We start from the raw sequence: 20,322 nt of genomic DNA, 5'->3' as shown, positions 1-20,322 counted from the left end.
TATTCTACCAGCTATAAGCATGAACAAAATGTAATGTCTGGAAACTATGAACTGAACAGGCCAATGTGAATTGCGGTGTCACTGGAAAAACAAAGTTTAGTTATGCACCAAACATCGTATTTAGTTATCAAGCAAAGTTGTAACTGGGCCATACACGCCCGTAAACCAAACTCGGGTTCAGTGGTCGACAGACACGCGCATGCGAAGGCTCACCTAACACACAGTGACACGTAAAGACGTACACACAATCGATTATACTTTATTTGATAAGTTCTAGTCTTTAAAAATAATCGAAAAAAATCAAGATTTTGTTTTAACTGAAATTTATAATAGCCAACTTCGTTTCCAGAGCTTTTTTCTTGAAATTAAAAGTGGCAAAAACCCCTGGGAACGATGTTAGCTAGCGCTAGGAAACCATAGGTCTTCTTGCACATTTTCTGGATTGAAGAATTGGGACAGGGTCCGTTGTAAAAGTAGGACTGGTACAAGCTGTCCGGAGCCGTATCAAGCTAAAAGAATCAAAGGAAACATTGACGTTTAGTAATTAACGCCAGACTAAAATAAGGTATTCTTAATAATGGCTATATAGAGTGATGGAATGCCATTCCATCTCTACGCAGACATGAAGCACTTGTGTATATGTTCTTTAGGTGGCTCACAGCGGTTTACAGCTTTTTTTAGGCAGTCCTCTTTGAGGAGTCAATACTACCACTCCTTTTCCGTTAATGCAGTGGTACGAAAACAAACTTGCCTCAATCGTTGGTGAACACGTTATGTTCATTTTGTGACCCAAAGGTTACCAGAGCAACCGCAAAAACATTCAGCCGAGCTTTAATTGCACGCTCAATTATAACTCAAAACAGAGTCCTTTGAATCGACTTATGACTTTCATTTTTTTTTTCTCTTTTGCTTAATTCGTTCAGTTCATATGTATATATGTCACACTATTTAGACTGGGGCTACTACGACAACCAATCAAATTACCGGTTGAAAGGTAAATCGTGTGTGTCAAGACCTGTAAATTAAGATTCTATCCCAATTTTAGAACGGTCATCTTTGTTTTTCTACAAACAGGAGCAGGTATTCTTGTATTGGCTCTATACCGACTTTTCCGATGCTGCACTGGAAAAGTTGAAAATTTACATGGACATGTCAATTTTAATTTACAGCATGTAAATCTTGATTTACATTCTTTGTAAATTACAATTTACATGTTAGGGTTTTGTAAAATAAATTTACAGGAAATTTACAGCTTTTAGTACAGCATGTAAATGTTTTGTAAATAGTGATTTACATTGTCTTTGTCGACAATGATCATTTGAAGAACATGTAAAAACCTGTAAAATATTTTACGCACTTTTACAGTATCTGCCTTTTTAAAAAACATGTAAATTGCTTTGCTAAACCATGTAAGAAACGTGTAAATAATTCAAGCGAATGCTGTAAAAAGTCTGGAAATGTTATGTTTGTAACCCTGTAAAAACCATGTAAATGAAAAAAGGGGGCCTGTAAGAAACATGTAAAAACCATGTAAATGAAAAAGGGGGCCTGTAAGAAACATGCAAAAACCATGTAAATGAAAAAGGGGGCCTGTAAGAAACATGCAAAAACCATGTAAATGAAAAAAGGGGGCCTGTAAGAAACATGTAAAAACCATGTCAATGAAAAATGGGGGCCTGTAAGAAACATATAAAAACCACGCAAATGAAAAAAAGAGGGCCTGTAAGAAACATGTAAAAACAATGTAAATGAAAGAAAGGGAGCCTGTAAGAAACATGTAAAAATCATGTAAATGGAAAACCTACAAGTTGCACGGGCGCAGTGGGGGGCTGTAAATAGCCTGTAAAAACATGTAAATTAAAAAGGGGGACCTTGCAAAGGCTGTGAAAACAATTTAAATGAGATAATGGCGGCTTTTCGAAAAACTGTAAAGACCACGTTAATGTAAAATGGAGACTCTTGAAAAAAAAGATCTAAATTTAAGAGAAGGCCTGCCTAAACCCTGCAAAAACCATGTAATGGAAAAGTGGGCTTATTTAATATAACTCTGGTGTAACGGTTCAACCGACGGAGACTGTTCAAATGATGTAAATTCCAAGTTACCGACAGGTTCGCTATCCTCTTGTAAACGGTTGGTTGAATTTTGCAAAGAAATAAATGAAAAGTTACCCCGGCCAGGTTAAACTTGGGGGGACGGGGGAGAGAGAGAGGAAGGGTTGTCTCGGGTAACCGAGAACATATAAACGGGACCTTTTAAGGGCGCGTAAAGTTAAAATGTAACACCGCCCTAAAGCTCCGTAAACCTACCGTGAAGCCTCCATTAAGGTGCCGTTTACATTGAAGCATTTGAACTTCTCTAAAGTCCAAGTGTGTGCTATAGTGTGCTTTAAATTGAAGTTGGGTTAGAAGGTATGCACCAAACTAAATCGCTGCATTGATCGACACCGCACTAAGCTGTCTTGTGCGCTTTCCGCGCACCCACAACGACAAAATAAAACTAGAATTGTTACTGCACATGCAAGCGTCCCAAGCTTACGTCTCTAGAAAAGAGAAAAATTAATTCTCGGACACGTACATATTTATTCATGACGGACCATGAAAGCGTCACGTGTTGTGTGAGTTCAAGACGGAAAGAGCCCTGGTGACCGAGTTTGAACTGACGCGAGTTAGGTTAGGCAGGGAACCATAAGGGACACGGCCGGCCCAACGACCGTTTTCTCTCGAATGCTTTGAAACGTTGTTTTAGGCTATCTGATGTACTTTCAAAGCTCTGTAGGTTAATTTTAGGTTGCGCAAAAAAAAATTTGTCTGTTCGGTTATTCTAGAGGAGCTTGAGTATCTCGTACTTATTAGGGCTTTTTTGTCCATTTCCCGAAAACGTTAGGACTTATCGCCTTTCCGAAAATGATAGCTGACTTTTTTTCGCAACCCAAAATGACATTTTTTTTGTTTTGTTTTGTTTTTTGGTGATTTCTACCGTTCTGTGCTTTCATTGCCGTCACTGTTATCCCAGTCCCTTTGTAAGAGCATACCAGCCTTGTGAGTGCCCGATCTCCAACAAACAGCAATCAGCGGTCTTCATGTTAGGTACCAGGTCTTCTCGGTTCTCCCGCCATGTTCGGCAGTCCGTTGGAACTTGCATCGAACTCGGGCTCTGTTTTAGCGGGCCAAAATCCACTCTACCTTCGCTTCTTCATCGTGCACGGTTTCAAGGCAAAGTTTTCCGTTACCCAGAAGCTGAAGATAGCGATTACAGGCAACAACAACAACAGGTAAGCAAGTTTTGCATAAATTGAACGAGTAGAGTAAAGTAACGTCAAGATACGTATACATTTCGTTTTGCCTTTGGTTGTGAATGTGTTATTATCAAGGAGAAGTTACATTGCTTGTGGAATCGACTTTGTTGATGTTTACCTGCCGTGCATAAAGAGCTTTATTATCTGTTATTATCTGTTCTCGATAACCGAGTAAGAGCATGCGACATCTGTTATTGGCTTATATGCGCCTTATGATTCCTTCTGATGCATTCTCTTGTAAGGTTATGTTGCCCTCTGATGTGAATGCTAGTAAGCTAAAGTGTAATGTGCCATCTTCAGCAGAGAAATTTCTCTTATGCTAGTGTAAGTATTCTGAAGTTACTCAAGTGTCTACAGTTGTACCTACATGCAAGTTACAATATGCTACACAACTGTACATGGATATTGCACCCACTGGTGCTGATAGTAAGTTAAATGTTGTGAAATTTTCTTTCACCAAAAAAAACACTACAATACTTTATAAAGAGGTATACATGTACCTCAAACTGTCATGAAAACTACACAGGACTTGAAAAAAAAAAGGAAGAGTAACTTGCCCAGGCAGGAAAATCTACTTGTCTTGGACGACACAGTATAGTCAATCGATTATTTCATAACAATCAAAAGGAATTAGTCAATGATATCAGAAATCAGTAAAAGGATTCGTCATGAGTAATCGATTGTGATCAAATTTTCAATAAGCATTATCAATTTTGCTGATACTAGCTTATCTTTTAAGCAACATTTAATAAGAAAGAAATGAACAAAAGATGTAAAGTGAAATACGAAATCATGTATACAATTGCATAAAAACATAACATTGTATCTTGTAAACAGAATATTTTGCTGGCATACATGTATCAGGGACTATGTTTTGGGGGTCTTTGGTAGTGCCTTTGAAATCTACATAAAAAAGTTACAATCAAACATTGTGTTGAGGGACACAATTTTTCTACAGTTTATGTGAACTAACAAAGAGAGGCCAACTTTCAATTGATTCTCTACTGACTGATAAATTTGGTAAAATCAAATCAATAACTTGAAACTTCTCTAGCATGTGAGTATGAATTTCTTTCAATTGATTGATAGCACTGATAACACTTACATTAATTTCAATTTATTGATTTATATCAATTTATGGATCATTTCAATCGATTGCCTTACCCTGGGGTGACCAGACAGCACTTAAGAGCCCTGTTACAGCTGTACATTTTACTTGTACAAAATTGGGCTCTTACCAAATACATGTAGGTTTCATGTGTCATGCATCTGTTCATTCATCTGTAGCAGGGCAGGAAAAAAAAATTGTAAGTCACTTGCCCAGTGGGCCAGTCAATTTCAGTTTTCACTTGCCCCCATTTAAATATAAGTTGCCAGTGTGGTGGCCAGTAAGGAAATCAGAGGACAAATGTGAATGAAGTACGCTCGGATTCCTAACTAATTCTTGCTTTCAACCTAATAATTAACTAATCTTTAGGTCTTAAGTTTTGAAATGGAATGACTGGAAATTATCATTTATCAAGCTGGCATTTTTAGTCAGACTCACAAGACTACTGAGGCTACATTGTAATTTCACTTGCCACCAGGCCACTGAACTTCTATTTTCACTTGCCCAAGAGCAAAATTTACTTGGCTGAGGAAATGAGACCTGGGTTTTTCCTGCCCTGAGTAGATCACAGATAACACCAAAATGTGGTAAAAACAAAAAATATTCACATTTCCATTACCAGAGTGTGTGGCAGAATCTGTGAATTTTTCAGGCGTGTGTCACTGATGTTCTTACCACATTTTGATGTCTTTTGTGATCTATTACCGAACAGGTGCGCGACAACATAGAATCTATCTGCTTCGTAATACATAACAAGGAAACAAAAACAAACATTTATGACATCAGCTGTACCTTTGTCTACCAATAGAGCATAAGTGCACGTAAGAAACAATCCAATTGTGCCTGCAAATAACTTGACTTATTATTTAAACATTGTTTGATAGGAGTTTGATTTATTGTGCATGAATATTACAATGTAGAAGATAGTGAACATTGAATATTTACTGCCACACATTTTGAGTTTAGTTCTTCTACATCCTCTGACATTCAGTGCCTTCCAATCAGAGATGCAAAGTTTTTGTCACACAGTAGCTACAGATGTAGATGTAAGATCTGTTTGATTGATGAATATTCAGGGCTCAAAATAATGGCTGGTCAACGGGCAATGTCTGGCCAGAATGGTGACTTGACTGGCCAAAAACTTCACTCGCCGGTCATGTTGACCAGTCATGTCATGTTGAGATGGTCACGTTGTGCATTCTTGAATAAACAATCAAATCCCCAACTGTAAATCTGAGAGTTTTTAATCTCTTTTTTATTATGACCTCTAATGAAAACATACACCAATGCATACATGTATCTGTTTAAACGGCTAAAGACCATTCGCTTGCTGTTTGTCATGCGTTCAAGATCGATAGGAATGCCATTCGAGTGACTGGGGTTAAATCCGTTCGGAAAAATATTAAGCCAATTTTTAAACGGTCTAGCAGTGACTGGAACAAACAAACTATATTTGTGGGTTTAATTTGGCTCACATTACATGTACTTGATTTTTGCGTAAATATCCTACCGGTCAGAAAGGAGACGTGACCAAGCTAAAATTACTTTGGCCAGTCAACATGACCGGCTACAGTCCGATTTCAAAGGTCACAGTATAAATTGGAATGATAAGAAACAAAATAATAACTCCAGTGTAAAATTCACTGATTGATATCATACACAGAATTTGCTGATTCATACTCAGACATAACTTATTTAACGAAATGTTTTGTTACTTGTAGGATGAAGTAAAATTGAGAGTGGTCAATACATGCATACTCCTTGGCATTGATGCTTGATCAGGAAAAAATCAGCCACTGAGAAGTCTACAGTACTTATGACTCTATAAGGGGTCCAAGGCTCATTTCTTGAAGGCCCTGGAAACGTTTTGGGCCCACAAAGCCAACTTTAATTGAGCTGTGTCTAAAAACTAAGAGCTGTATATGCCTGAAACTTCTTGTGTGAAGGAAACCTCTGTTCATATTTAGAATAAGCGATTAAAACAGCTCTGTAAGCGTAAGATTTCAGATTTTGGTATGGCTTTCTGGGTGCAAAAACTTTTTGGGACCTTCAAGAAATGGGCCCCTGGTGCATTACAGTCTAACATGGTGACCTTCAACACTTTGATATGCTCTGGCAGCTTTCTGGCATAAATTCAACCACTTTAAACATTATTTTTTAATGCTTTGAAGTATCACCTACACTGTACCTATGTTAGTGAATTAGCATCAAATTTAAATATCTTAGATTGCTAGGTTGATTCTTATTGTTCAATACAGCAGCTATAAGATTTCATCATAAAAAGAAAAGGCTATGTTTACATACATGTAGTACCAGAACAATAATTTATTAACTTATGATGTGTTATGGGAACTATGGTACTAGATAGGCCTTTCAATTTCAACAGGCCCCAATGAATTTTTTTTTACAGTGCAATTTTTTTATCACAAAAAGAAAAAGTAAAATTTTGAATATTGTTTACAGTGAATGTTTTGTCAGGGGTCCAAAATGTTTGTACTGTTTGGATTCTGTACGGTTTTGGAAAAAGAAGGAAACTTTGACTTTGTAAACATAGCCTAAAAGATGTCAGAAGCCTTGTTTTATGTTATGCAATGTAGTATTCCTTTGGCATGAATGTTTTTATGATGAATTTAAAATGTCAATCTCTATCTTGTGGTAAATGTTTTTTCTCCCTATTTTCTGTTATTTCAACAGGACAATTCACTCTATGAAAAAAAGTTGATCAATACTTCACACTTACATTGCAGTAATTTTCATAATAAGGTAAAGGTAAAGTCTGCATACGAGCCACGTGGCCCAACAGGCTGGAGCTTATCCCGCTTTCTGTAGCAGGAAGCGACTAGGACTATTTCTACTCCCCCTGGATGAGATGCCAGTCCATTGCAGGGTTACCCCACCATTAAATTTGCTGGTACCCACTTATACACCTGGGTGGAGAGGCACTGAGAGTAAAGTGTGTTGCCCAACAACACAACAGAATGTACCCGCCTAGGGCTTGAACCCGGATCGTTCGATCAGGAGTTGAGCGCACTACATGTAACTACGAGGCCATCGTGCCTCTCCCATTTTTCATAATAATTATTAAGGCTAATTTAATCCTACATTAATTACTTAGTAAGAAAAAACAGTTTATTCATTCATTTTATGACAAAGGTAGTATCATTGTGTTAAATTTGACTTTGTGGATTTAGTATATATTTAAGACAGGTATCCATTCGCAAACAATTTTAATTTAGTAATACACCTAAATTGCAAAATTTTTACTAGTTGTAGCTGACAACAGTATAGTTTTTAATCATTTTATTATTTATGAATTAAATAGAGCTGAATATGACATGGTTTTGCACAATCTTGAAAAGGTCTTGAATTTTAGTAGTCTTCTTGAAAAGTGCTTGAATTTGGTTAAAGGGGCTCCGTCATGGTATTTTAAAATATTTTGGCCATGCACAAAATTGCATTTAACTCGTCTTGTTATGGATAGATAGAAAAGAAAACATGTTTTATTTGTTGCAATGTACATGTATACATTGTAAACCTTAGTCATGGCATATAAAAACTATTTTAATTTAACTGAGTTTGTTCTGATTGCAATAAATTTCTGATTCTGTATAAATCTGCATATTTCTAATATTATAATTAAGGTCAACAGATTTGATTACAATAAAACAGTACATTCCATGCATTTTTCTTCAAGTTATTATTTACAAGTCATTTATCGTACAGGGTTTCTGCCTCCCTTTTTCGATTTCCATGTTATTTACAGGCTCCCTTTTTCCATTTCCAGGTTATTTACAGGCTCCCTTTTTCAATTTACAGGTTATTTGCAGGCTCCCTTTTTCAATTTACAGGTTATTTACAGGCTCCCCTTTTCAATTGACATGTTATTTACAGGTTCCCTTTTTCGATTTCCATGCTATTTACAGGCTCCCTTTTTCCATTTACATGCTATTTACAGGCTCCCTTTTTCGATTTACATGTTATTTACAGGCTCCCTTTTTCGATATACATGTTATTTACAGGCTCCCTTTTTCGATTTACATGTTATTTACAGGCTCCCTTTTTTGATTTACATGTTATTTACAAGTTCCCTTTTTCGATTTACATGTTCTTTATGGGCTCCTTTTTTGATTTCCATACTCCCTTTTTCGATTTACACGTTATTTACAGGCTCCCTTTTTCGATTTACATGTTATTTACAGGCTCCCTTTTTTGATTTACACGTTATTTACAGGCTCCTGTTTTCATTTTCCATGTTATTTACAGCCTCCCTTTTTTTATTTACATGTTGTTTACAGCCTCCCCTTTTTTATTTACATGTTATTTACAGTATTATGGCAGCCTCCCTGTATTAAATTTACATGTTATTTACGGGTTTCCAGGTTGAATCACAAGAAATTTACGGGCTATTTACAGTATTTGCAGGAACAGTTTACATGTTATTTACATGATCTTAGCCCTTTACTTTGAAAGATTTACAGTGTTTTCTTCATCATTTACATGTTTCACTTAAAATATTTACATGTTTTTTACATGAAACCTCCAAAACATGTAAAAGGGGAAAAATCATGTAAATTATTCTTTACAGTCTCTTTGATTATTTACATGTTAATTACATGTTATTTACATACTCTGTAAATTTTCAACTTTTCCAGTGCTGTGTTTACTGTGGTTAAGCCCGGGACCAAAACATTAGTAAGTCACGCCCGCTCGACGGCAAAGAGGTTTCATGGACAGGAACGGTTGTTTTAGTGCCGAATGCACTATCTGGATGGCGAAGGGGTTTTCGCACATGATGGTATACAGGAAATTAATATATAGATTTAGGCCAGCCTAAAAGCGTAGCTCCTGTTCCGGGTTGTTCAGAGCCCCACAAGCTAACCCAGGAAAAGGTAGAATTTTGATTTGAGTTTTCAACTTTGCAGCGAGGTTTTCTGTATATTGTTTGGCCTTCTGTTCTGAGTTTTAAGAGTGCCTGCCTGTAAAAATCAGACAAATTCTTAATTTCGCGGCAAGGGTCGAAAATTCGATTTCGCTCATATTCCTATGGTAGACAGGCTAGGGCATGACAAAAACTACTGGATAGTTTTTTTTGGCAAAATATCCTTTTATTTCAAAGAAATATGCAAATTACCAAATTCCGTTAAAATCGTCCTTTGACGCACCATTTTATTAAACAAGTTTGAGAGCCTCGCATACAAAACCACATCATTCTTCCGTCTTTAAAACACTCAAATATTTTTGTGCAATGTTTAAATGTGTACTGGGTTAATTTTAGGGAATGCTTCGTTGTGTTTTTGGGTGCAAAATAATTAAATTTCGAAGACATGTATTTCATTCACTTAAAAGTACTTCATAAAAATAATCGATTTTCACCATGTGCGAAACCTTCAAATGGATTAAGCTTCTGGTGGTTGAATCGCAGAATGATGGTCTACAGATTCCTGTAAAAATTTCTTTGGGAAAATGATTGTGAGCGGCGCAAGAGCTTTTCAAAGTACGTTAAAAATGCAGATATTTGACCATCCGTCGTCAAATTTCAATTTACGGGTTAGACATATATTTTAACACGCGCCACATGTCTTGAGCTATATTAAGTTGAAATAGACACAGAGCTGATAATTTCGAAATGTTCTAACCTTATTTGCTGTAAAAGGCAGGTCCAAAAGCCGATTTGACGTGTTTCTGTCACCATTCGTCGCACACAAAGCAGAAGTTTGCTTTTGTTTACACAACGTCCGATGTACATCGCCAACTGTCAACTTATTTAACGGTCGAATACCGCGAATCTATGACCCTCTTTCGACACATATGATCACCATTGCATCTAAGTCAAAAACGGCCAAGTGATTTGTACATAGTTGCTTGCTTTGCACTACACCAAAATATTACGTTTGATCATCGTTTGATCTATCGCTGCTTGAATCCTTACTTGCAGCGGTTCCTTGTTTGTTCGTCACGCAATGCTGTCATCCCATTTTAGGGGGTAGGGGTAGGACAATTTCTATCCTAATACGTGAGGCTCCGTAAGGCTTAGAACCACAGGGAGCACACAATCTTGTTGAGTAGGAAGAGATTAAATTAAGCAATGAAAAGAATGAATAGTTAACCGTTTCCCGTGTTGTCATCTTTTACTAGACCACCGCTACCTACACGCCCTGCGTGATACCATAACGCTAAACTCGTATCTAGGTCTTTTCGCGGGGTTACAAATTTCTTAGTGAACATGGAGTCAGTTCAAGACAATCATTATACACGTCATTCTCGGAGACCCAGGGGCAGTTAGTGGGAGCGGGGAAAAGTCTAAACCGGTGAGAAAAAAATTCTGGCGAAGACCCGTTTAGACTTTTTCCCTGCTCCCACTAACTGCCCCTGGGTCTCCTAGACTGATGTCTATCATGATTGTCTTGAATTGAATCCATGTTTACTAAGAAATTTAGCTAAATTTATAACTCGATAGTGAAAAAATATTCAAGGTACACCAACCTCTATTAAGCGGCCAACCCCTCTTAAGCGGCCACCTCCCATTTCCCCGAGGGTAGCCCACTGTATTATATGTAAACCAAAAATAATTGCACAGCGCGAAAAGACCTAGGTACGAGTTTAGCGTTACGGTATCACGCAGGGCGTGTAGGTAGCGGTGGTCTAGTAAAAGATGACAACACGGGCAATGGTTAACTATTCATTCTTTTCATTGCTTAATTTAATCTCTTCCTACTCAACAAGATTGTGTGCTCGCTGTGGTTCCAAGCCTTACGGAGCCTTACGTATTAGGATAGAAATTGTCCTACCCCTACCCCTACTCATGAAATGCTGAAGAAAAAGCGTGCTTCCTCAAGTCACCGGGAGTCAGTGAGCAGTGCAAAATGAGTTCTGTATAAAGTTTGAAACATCCAATAAAGGTGAATAACCCCCTATAATGGGATGACAGCATTGCGTGACGAACAAACAAGGAACCGCTGCAAGCAAGGATTCAAGCGGTGATAGATCAAACGATGATCAAACGTAATATTTTGGTGTAGTGCAAAGCAAGCAACTTTGTACAAATCACTTAGCCGTTTTTGACTTAGATGCAATGGTGATCATATGTGTCGAAAGGGGGTCATAGATTCGCGGTATTCGACCGTTAAATAAGTTGACAGTTGGCGATGTACATCGGACGTTGTGTAAACAAAAGCAAACTTCTGCTTTGTGTGCGACGAATGGTGACAGAAACACGTCAAATCGGCTTTTGGACCTGCCTTTTACAGCAAATAAGGTTAGAACATTTCGAAATTATCAGCTCTGTGTCTATTTCAACTTAATATAGCTCAAGACATGTGGCGCGTGTTAAAATATATGTCTAACCCGTAAATTGAAATTTGACGACGGATGGTCAAATATCTGCATTTTTAACGTACTTTGAAAAGCTCTTGCGCCGCTCACAATCATTTTCCCAAAGAAATTTTTACAGGAATCTGTAGACCATCGTTCTGCGATTCAACCACCAGAAGCTTAATCCATTTGAAGGTTTCGCACATGGTGAAAATCAATTATTTTTACGAAGTACTTTTAAGTGAATGAAATACATGTCTTCGAAATTTAATTATTTTGCACCCAAAAACACAACGAAGCATTCCCTAAAATTAACCCAGTACACATTTAAACATTGCACAAAAATATTTGAGTGTTTTAAAGACGGAAGAATGATGTGGTTTTGTATGCGAGGCTCTCAAACTTGTTTAATAAAATGGTGCGTCAAAGGACGATTTTAACGGAATTTGGTAATTTGCATATTTCTTTGAAATAAAAGGATATTTTGCCAAAAAAAACTATCCAGTAGTTTTTGTCATGCCCTAGCCTGTCTACCATAGGAATATGAGCGAAATCGAATTTTCGACCCTTGCCGAGTTATTTTCCATATTTACGGACAGGGACTCTTAATAATCGCCATATACACAAAACAAAGCAGCAAAAAAAATTTGTGTAGAAGAAAAAGTTATAATTCGGTCAACTTTTAATCCTGGGTTAGCGTTAACCGCCTTCCGAACAATCCTGCCCTGTTTTCAACAAGTTAACCTGACATGAGCCCGCAATCCAATCGAAAATCAGCACTTGGTCAGCGGTCAACTTCAAAAAACGCGTGACCTCGATGAGCTGTAAACTTGAGCCCGCGATATGGTCACACGATACTGGTCAGCGGATACCTTGTTTTGACAGATGTCAATTGATCATAACATGGATGTTCAATATCAAAGAAGTTCATGGTAAAGCAAGGGTGCATATCTCTGTCAACCTATTATTTGGAGTATGGCCGCCATGTTGCGCGACTCTGTCGCCGTCGCCGTCGTCGTCGTGCGTACGCGCCCACGAGCAATACCGCCAGCCATGATAATCATGAGAAAATCAACTCATGGGTTTCCTTTTCTTTCCTATATGAGTATGGGGCTCCGCTTGGCGGCCCTTCGGGCCGCCGGAGCTCCGCTATGATCTGAGCTCAGATAATGTTTGCATTACGTGTATCTCACGGAAAAGAAGTATGTAAAAGCAGTTTACGCTCGAACAAGGTTTTGCACTTTGTAGATGCAAGATAAGTCTCTATCAAGTAGTGCTGATTACGTTTAATAATGTCTTCTCGTGGACCGTTTCTTTGGAATCGATACCCATTTGAAGAGTTTTTCTTTGCCAAAACCAAAGAAAATACGGACGACCAGTTGAGAATGAGAACGCTTTTGTTTTTCTTTTCTATTTGTTATTCTCAAACTCATTAATAATTCATGAAGTTTAAAGAAAGAAAATCATAAATCATGACCCTGCCGGTGTTTGAATATTTGATCTTAATTAGCATAGAGTTAACGATTTTATTTCTCAGTTTTCTTCTTACTTTTAGGTTCTATTGAGAAGATATATCACGCACTCGAGACAGTGTTTGATCAAATTTCCAAACACCTCGTGGTTCGTCCAAAATTCTCCGCTGCGCGTCGTATTTTCAACTCTGTTCTCGGTGTTTGGAAATGTGGTCAAACGCAGTCTTTCGTGTTTGATATATTACTTACAAATGGTAACTAGGCACTTCTGTTTTTCAGTGTTTGCGATTAAAACTGACGAATCAGTGAATCTTGTTCCCACGGTCAGAAACAAGCAAACAAGGTAGACGCTAATCTAGCGGCACGCCCAGAAACTTCAACTTAAGCCACGTCCACACTACGCCTGAGAATTTCAAAACGTAGATTTATTTTAGGGTTAGGCCTACCGTCCACACTAATCCGTCATGAAAACCGTAGCTTTTCGAAATTGCTCTTCTAACTAGAGGAATTTGCGCTTTATTGTGGACGGAAAACATTTTGAAAAAGAATGTTTTTAACAACGATGACGTCACGATAATCGTGATTTTCCTCAGACACAAATCCAAAATTTCCGCAGCCTAGTGTGTGGGCGGTAACATTTTTATGTTTTCAGAGTGGAACGACGTTTTCAAATTTCTCCACGTACTAGGAAGGGACTTTAATATAAACTTTTGTGTGTTCTGCGGGATTTTAATGTCTTACATTAATAGCGATTCTTAAATGAGGAATTTTTATCAGAGATTTTCTAAACTGCTTGACGTGTGGAATCTTTTCCAATATTTCTGCAGACTCCACGTCGGTAAGTTAAACCGCAGTTTAATTTGATTAGACTTTGAGGTGGCACAGTGATTCTTTGGTTTTGAAACAGACTCCTCGCGCAATTTTTCGCTTTGTGTGAAAAAGGTAGGAGGGTTTTCAGGGCCCCTTAAGTTTTCGAAAATATAAGGTGGCTCTGAGTTCTCACTCCTAAAAATTTTCTCTTTTGGCTTTGCAAAAAGTTGAGGCGTGTCTTGCTGATTACAATGCGATGATAAAAAAATGCGGAGGTTACCGGACTCATCTTCTTTTAAATTATAAGCTCTTAAAGCAAAAACTAAGGGCCGTGTGTTTCTTACAGATTGTACCATTGCCACTGTAATTAATAATATCGAGAAAACGATCATGACTTCTTAATGAATGGGCATGATATAAATAATATGTACTTATTGACTGAGTGGGAGGGCCGGACGGGAAAATATTTGGCTCGAGGTCAGGACGTACGGACCGAGCGCGGCAAGGTCCGTACGTTCTGACCGAGAGCCAAATATTTTTCCGTCCGGCCCGACCTTACTCAGTCAATAAGCATTTTATCATATGACCACTTGTGTTGAAAATTTTGAAAATTCTGTTTGACAGAACCTAAATAGGACGCGATTACATAACATCAGACGGCCGCGCGCGGAACAACTACAATAAAAAACTTGTCACTTATTTCTTCGCGTCGAACAACAAACTCACAATTCATCGAAAAACACGACTCATTTCCTCATGTAAAGTCCACAATTACAATTCATGCTAAAAAGCCAACAGAAAGTTGATATAAAGCTGTCAACAATATGTCAAAACTATCAAAACCTTAGCGAGGGACAAAAGTTCGCTTCACGCTTCACTGAAATTGTTCACAAATCTTCTTCATCTGAGGACTCAAGAAAATGTCGGCGTCGTTTCAAGCTTTTTGTCGAACAAAAAACACAAGCGAGTTTTATTTTCTGGATGAACTGTACGGTAATGAACTTGTGTTCGTACTCAGTTTTGTCTCTTCAAACAACACTGATGTAGAAACTGCAGAGCAATTTATTTTCCTGTACACAAGGTATGTTTGTCATTTCTCTGGTTTAACCAACTTCTCCCAGAAACTCTGGAAACTCGAGGAAAACATTTAACTGATTTAAGCTTATACGTACTTTGTTTTGTTCGCGTTGCTGGTTTTCTTGCTTTTGACCCACGATGAATTCTTTGATGCTTTCCACTGAAAGAAGTTTCGCCTCAAGACTGTTTGCTTATTCCAAAGGTTAATTATCGGACAGTTCATCTAGAAAAGTTGTTTTCTTGAACGCCTACAGGTTTGCTTGTTGTTGGCTTCTGAGAAAGTTGTTTGTGAGGAATGTTGACTTTCTTTCAAAGCTTTCGGAGTAGTTCTGCATCGGACAGTTCGCCTGGATAGTAGAATTCACTCTCAGAATGTTAACTTTCATCACTCATCTTGAAGAGAACAAACTTTTGCAGCAAAAAAAATTGTTTTTGTCATTAACTCCCATCGATTTTGCTGTTCGCGTTTCTAGTAGGGCCGTACGCATTTCTAGTAGGGCCGTACGGGTTTTTCCGGCCCTATCACTTCGACGCGTACGGCCCTCATACGAGAACTTTTTTATTATGGTTTTCAGGGGAAATTGCGCGCGGGGCCGTACGGGTCATATGATAAGAACTCTTATCGTCTTAACTGAACAAGAATGGTAAAATAGATCCATAAAACTACAAATGCTGAAAAATACTGGAAAACTCTTTTCAGCCGCCTAAAGTCTACTAAGGTCGTCATGATAAGAGGAATTCTGAGATGATTGTTGAACTGTGTGTTAATGATAAACAGCAGGAGTCTGTTGCTAATTTGAAGAAGTCTGTTTCTAAAAGTAAGCAGATCTCATAAATTGAAGCAACGTAACCTTTAATGTTTGGAAATTAGTATCTTTGGCAATAATTAAAACTAGGATTTAGTAAATGAATGATTGATTGAATTGATGAATTGATTTATTGACTCACTGACTGACTGACTAATTAAATAGTCGACTGAGTGCCAGCAATTATAACACGGAACAAACAAAGGGAGCTTCAGTTAAACAATTACCTTGACAAACACCACAAGTCTTCCTACACATTTTCTTGACAGAAGGATTGGAGCAGTGACCGTTGTTAAAGTAGAATTGGCAATTGCTGCCACTATTCACGTCACTGCAAGCTGAAGTGAACGAGAAAGTGTTATCAGCGACATGTTGACTTAAAAAGGACCACTTTGTATTAAGTAAAAACTGCTTCAACGCCTTTTCAGGAGTAAAACATCAGCTGTGACCAAAACTGGTCCAGAAAGCTCACAACATAAACGATGACGAGATACGTTGTTGATCTTAGATTTTTTGAATTTTTGTTTAAATGTCACAAAATCACCAACGAGAGCTGCTTGCAAGGTAATTATTTGGTTAATTGCATGCATGTAAGTATAACAACAGAAGCCGAGCAATCTTCAGTTACACAATTACCTTGACAAACGCCACAAGTCTTCCTGCACATTTTCTTGACAGAAGGATTGGAGCAGTGACCGTTGCTCAAGTAGAATCGACAATTACTGCCACTATTCATGTCACTGCAAGCTGAAGTAAATGAGAAAGTATTATAAGCGATATTGTGACTTTTAAATAGAACTGATTTATCAAACATCATCTGTAAACCAATACTGAAGACATGATTGATTATCGCAGTTATATACACAGCTTTAACAGCTGTGAAATTAAAGCCTAAGAAAACAATCAACGGGATTCCAACCCCTGAACTAAAACTGGTCCAAAATCCACACAACATGAAACAATGACGCCATTGCCGTTTCCAAACAGAACGCCATATTGGATTTTATGAATTATATAAAACGTTACAAATTCTTCAAAATCAATACACCATTTTGCTTATGCTAGCTCCAGTCCGTTGTGGGGGCAAAATTTTATGTATTTAATGAATTAACGAGGCCATTTTTGGCCGAGTGATCACTTCTTGCCCCCACAAGGGAATGGAACTAGGAAATATTTGCATCAGCAAAATGGCCTATTCTTTGGTTGATTACACACATGTGATTAAAACAAAAGAAACTATTGGCGGTTTTCATGTGACGTGATCATTTTTCAAAACAAAAAATTACTAGTCCTTCTCAAGTTTTAGTTTCATCAGATGTAAGACCGTCTAAGAACTTGACATTTTACAACTTTTAAACTTAACGAGGCTCTTCATTTTTTATAGACCACGTTTCAGTGTGTGCACTGTGGCTTGTACGAGCGAAAAAGAATTTAATAAGTTTACCTTGACACCTACGGACGTTACAAATTCTTGTTTCTGTTTCGGGTCCCAGGATGCTGCAGCCTCTTCCTCCGTTTTCCGGTCGGGGATTTGTGCAGGAACGAGAACGTTGTTGAGTTCCTCTACCGCATCGCTGGCTACATGAGCCCCAGTCACTCCACTGACAGTATCTTCCGTGAATGGGGATTTCTGAAAATAAAAAAAATCCGTGTGTAAACAAGGAAAGTCTACGACTAATAAACTTGGACTCGATACTCTTAACTCTCTCTCCTTGCTCCCCTTCATTCACTCCTCACCCTGACCGTTTTCGTACTTTGCCTTTCAATGCTGAAAATATTGTAATCTGCCAATTGTATTTTCTTTCTAAAAAGCATGCAAATAACAACTTTCTATTTATGTAAACAAGTAGCCTAAGGCATTGCCCACGCCTTTTATAGGATTCGTCCTTTCGAGGTTTAAATAGGGGGTGGCGGTAGGCGGGAAACCATATAATCACTTAAACAGTTAAATTTGTGCAATAAAAATAATAAGTAGAGAAAAGATATTTTTTGACAAGAAATTATTCAGCAGTGACAAAAGCATGGCGTGGTAGTTATGTCAGTGTTGTAATACTAGTTGCGTCTAGAATGTGTCAACCACTCGGAATAATTAAGCTATGATGCGTGCAGAATGTGTGAACCGCTGGGTTTATTTACGCTATTAATTATTATTCAATTTGAGTGGAGTTTAACCGTCGTTCGGTTTAAATGCAAACTTAGTGTCAGTCGCTTCGCGTTCGAGAAAGTAATAAAACTAGAGAGTCAAATAGCACGAGGAAACAGTCAGCAACGGAGTTTTTTTTTTCATTTGCAGTTGCTGTCAAGTAGTTTTAGATGAGACCCTGAAAGGACGCCCTCTTGATCATTGTGTAAACATCTATATTGACGAATTTGCACTGGCTTTTCTAATGCTTTAAGATATTTCTAGAAGTGCTGATATTAACTTAAAAGATATTGAAAAGACAAACCTTGACAAACGCCACAAGTCTTCCTGCACATTTTCTTGACAGAAGGATTGGAGCAGTGACCGTTGTTAAAGTAGAATTGACAATTGCTGCCACTATTCATGTCACTGCAGGCTGAAGGAAATGAGAATGTGTTATCAGCAAAATGCTGACCTAAAAAGAACCACTTCATTTTAAATAGAAACTGATTCAACACCTTAAGCTTTCGAACATCAACTGTGACAAAACTGGTCCAAAAACTCTATAACCTAGAATTATTACTTCATTATTTTCAAACAGCTACCGTCTTGGATAACTTGGATAACTTGGATTTTACGATTTTTTAGTCAGTAAATTCTTGATATTTTTATTGATTTCTGGGCGCTCACCAGAGTACAAATATGACTCTCGTTACCATACTGAGCTGTATAAATTTGTGTCAAAGTTTGTGTGGAAGTACATTTGTGACGGAAAACTGGACTACGGAACATTTTAAATCAAATTCTTGACTTCTTTTTTTTTTAATGGTTTCAATTTTACTTCTCCGTGGCATGACAAAAAAAAAAAAAAAAAAAAAAGAAAAGAAAAGAAAAAAAAAGCAATTTATATTTTTTTAAAAAAAGATTCCTATCAAACTACGCTTGCCCCAGATCAAAGACCCTCGACCAATGGCATATCATACCAATTTGTTCTTCTATAACTTTGATGAAAAGTTACGGATTTAGCGTTCTTTTCTTTCATGAATTTAAAATACGAGCGTTTGTTGATGAGGGCCTGAATAGCCTCCTACCCCGTTAAGTAGGGTTTATGATGAGGTGCATAGTCGTATAACGCTGCGGTTTCAGTATATGATCGCACGAAAAAGAATTTAAAAAGTTTACCTTGGCACCTATGGATGTTACAAATTCTTGTTTCTGTTCCGGGTCCCAGGCTGCTGCAGTTTCTTCCTCCGTTTTTCGGTCGAGGATTTGTGCAGTAACGAGAACGTCGTTGAGTTCCTTCACCACATTGCTGGCTACATGAGCTCCAGTAGCTCCACTTTGAGTATCTTCCGTTGATCTGGATTTCTGAAAATACAAAAATAGGTTTGTAAACAAGGAAAGACTATAAGAGTAAACCTGGACGCTATACTCGAAACCTTCTCCTTAGGCCACATCTGTTCACTCCTTACTCATATCTTATTTTTTCGTACTTTGCCTTGTATACTAGACATGTTGTAATCTGCTGATTGCTTTTTCATTCTGAGGAACATGCAAATAAGAACTCGTGTCACGTAAAAAGTAGCCCAAAGCACTGTCCATGCGTTTTACATAATTTGTCTTTTGGAGCTTTAAATAAGGGGAGGTGGAAGTCCATGCATGCGGTGGCTGTACACGCAGTCCGAGCGGCAATTTTAAACCGAGCTGTCCAACCCTAATGACACGATTTAATACTTTTCTTCACAGCTAAAGAAAATATCACGAACGTAGAAATGCATAAAATATGTAAGATGAGTAATAAAAATATTTGTTAAATTAAAAATTGGAAATAAACCAATGAGACAATAATAATAATAATAATAATAATAATAATAATAATAATAATAATAATAAATCAGGAGCCATAATCGGGGACGGAGACCGTAAGTCTTATGATCCGCGCACACCTATGATATGGGACAATTTTTCTATTTTTAGAACAAATTGCGCCACCATGACGACATATATCCGCGCGGATCCACGCACATGTCGGGGGTTCTCGCAAGGATGTTGTCACGTTCCGTGATGAAATGGTGAGAGTTGCGAGATTCTCTTGCAGATTTTTCACAGGGACGGTAGGGAATAAGGCAATGAATAAGATCCAGGGCTCTTACATGTAGGTTTATGTTCTGAGCTGATGGAAAAGGTGAGTTTTTCAGGGTTGAAAACAAGACTTCAATTTCGCGCTGTGAATGAATAATATCTGCCCGCGCTAGTTGAATGCGTAAGCGTTTGCGTTTGTTCTGTAAAGAAAAATTATGAAAGAAAACTCCTTACTCTG

The 20,322-nt window shown here is 37.8% G+C and overlaps 1 protein-coding gene and 1 long non-coding RNA gene across 3 annotated transcripts in view; one reads left to right on the top strand and one right to left on the bottom strand.

Moving 5' to 3' along the window:
- Positions 1-243: 243 nt before the first annotated feature.
- Positions 244-20,322, bottom strand: part of LOC149095850 (hemicentin-1-like) — a 30,420-nt gene continuing 10,341 nt past the window's right edge. The window contains exons 6-11 of the mRNA XM_089281457.1: positions 19,185-19,370; positions 18,328-18,438; positions 17,325-17,510; positions 16,517-16,627; positions 16,108-16,218; positions 244-509 (exon numbers count right to left, since the gene is read on the bottom strand). Coding sequence (XP_089137583.1) covers positions 505-509; positions 16,108-16,218; positions 16,517-16,627; positions 17,325-17,510; positions 18,328-18,438; positions 19,185-19,370 — 710 coding nt within the window. The 3' untranslated portion in view covers positions 244-504. The remainder of the gene's footprint in view (positions 510-16,107; positions 16,219-16,516; positions 16,628-17,324; positions 17,511-18,327; positions 18,439-19,184; positions 19,371-20,322) is intronic.
- Positions 2,966-8,086, top strand: LOC149095851 (uncharacterized). Of its 2 annotated transcripts, none has more exons than XR_016204698.1 (2): positions 2,966-3,272; positions 6,126-8,086. It is a non-coding gene; the product is annotated as an uncharacterized LOC149095851 (long non-coding RNA). The 2 variants fall into 2 exon arrangements; XR_016204699.1 differs by lacking the exon at positions 6,126-8,086 and adding an exon at positions 3,539-6,009.

This window comes from Orbicella faveolata, unplaced genomic scaffold (assembly GCF_042242905.1).
Source record: "Orbicella faveolata isolate gen_17 unplaced genomic scaffold, um_ofav_v1 contig_48, whole genome shotgun sequence".
NCBI classification, from domain to species: Eukaryota; Metazoa; Cnidaria; class Anthozoa; order Scleractinia; family Merulinidae; genus Orbicella; species Orbicella faveolata.
This window is presented reverse-complemented; position numbering and strand designations above follow the sequence as displayed.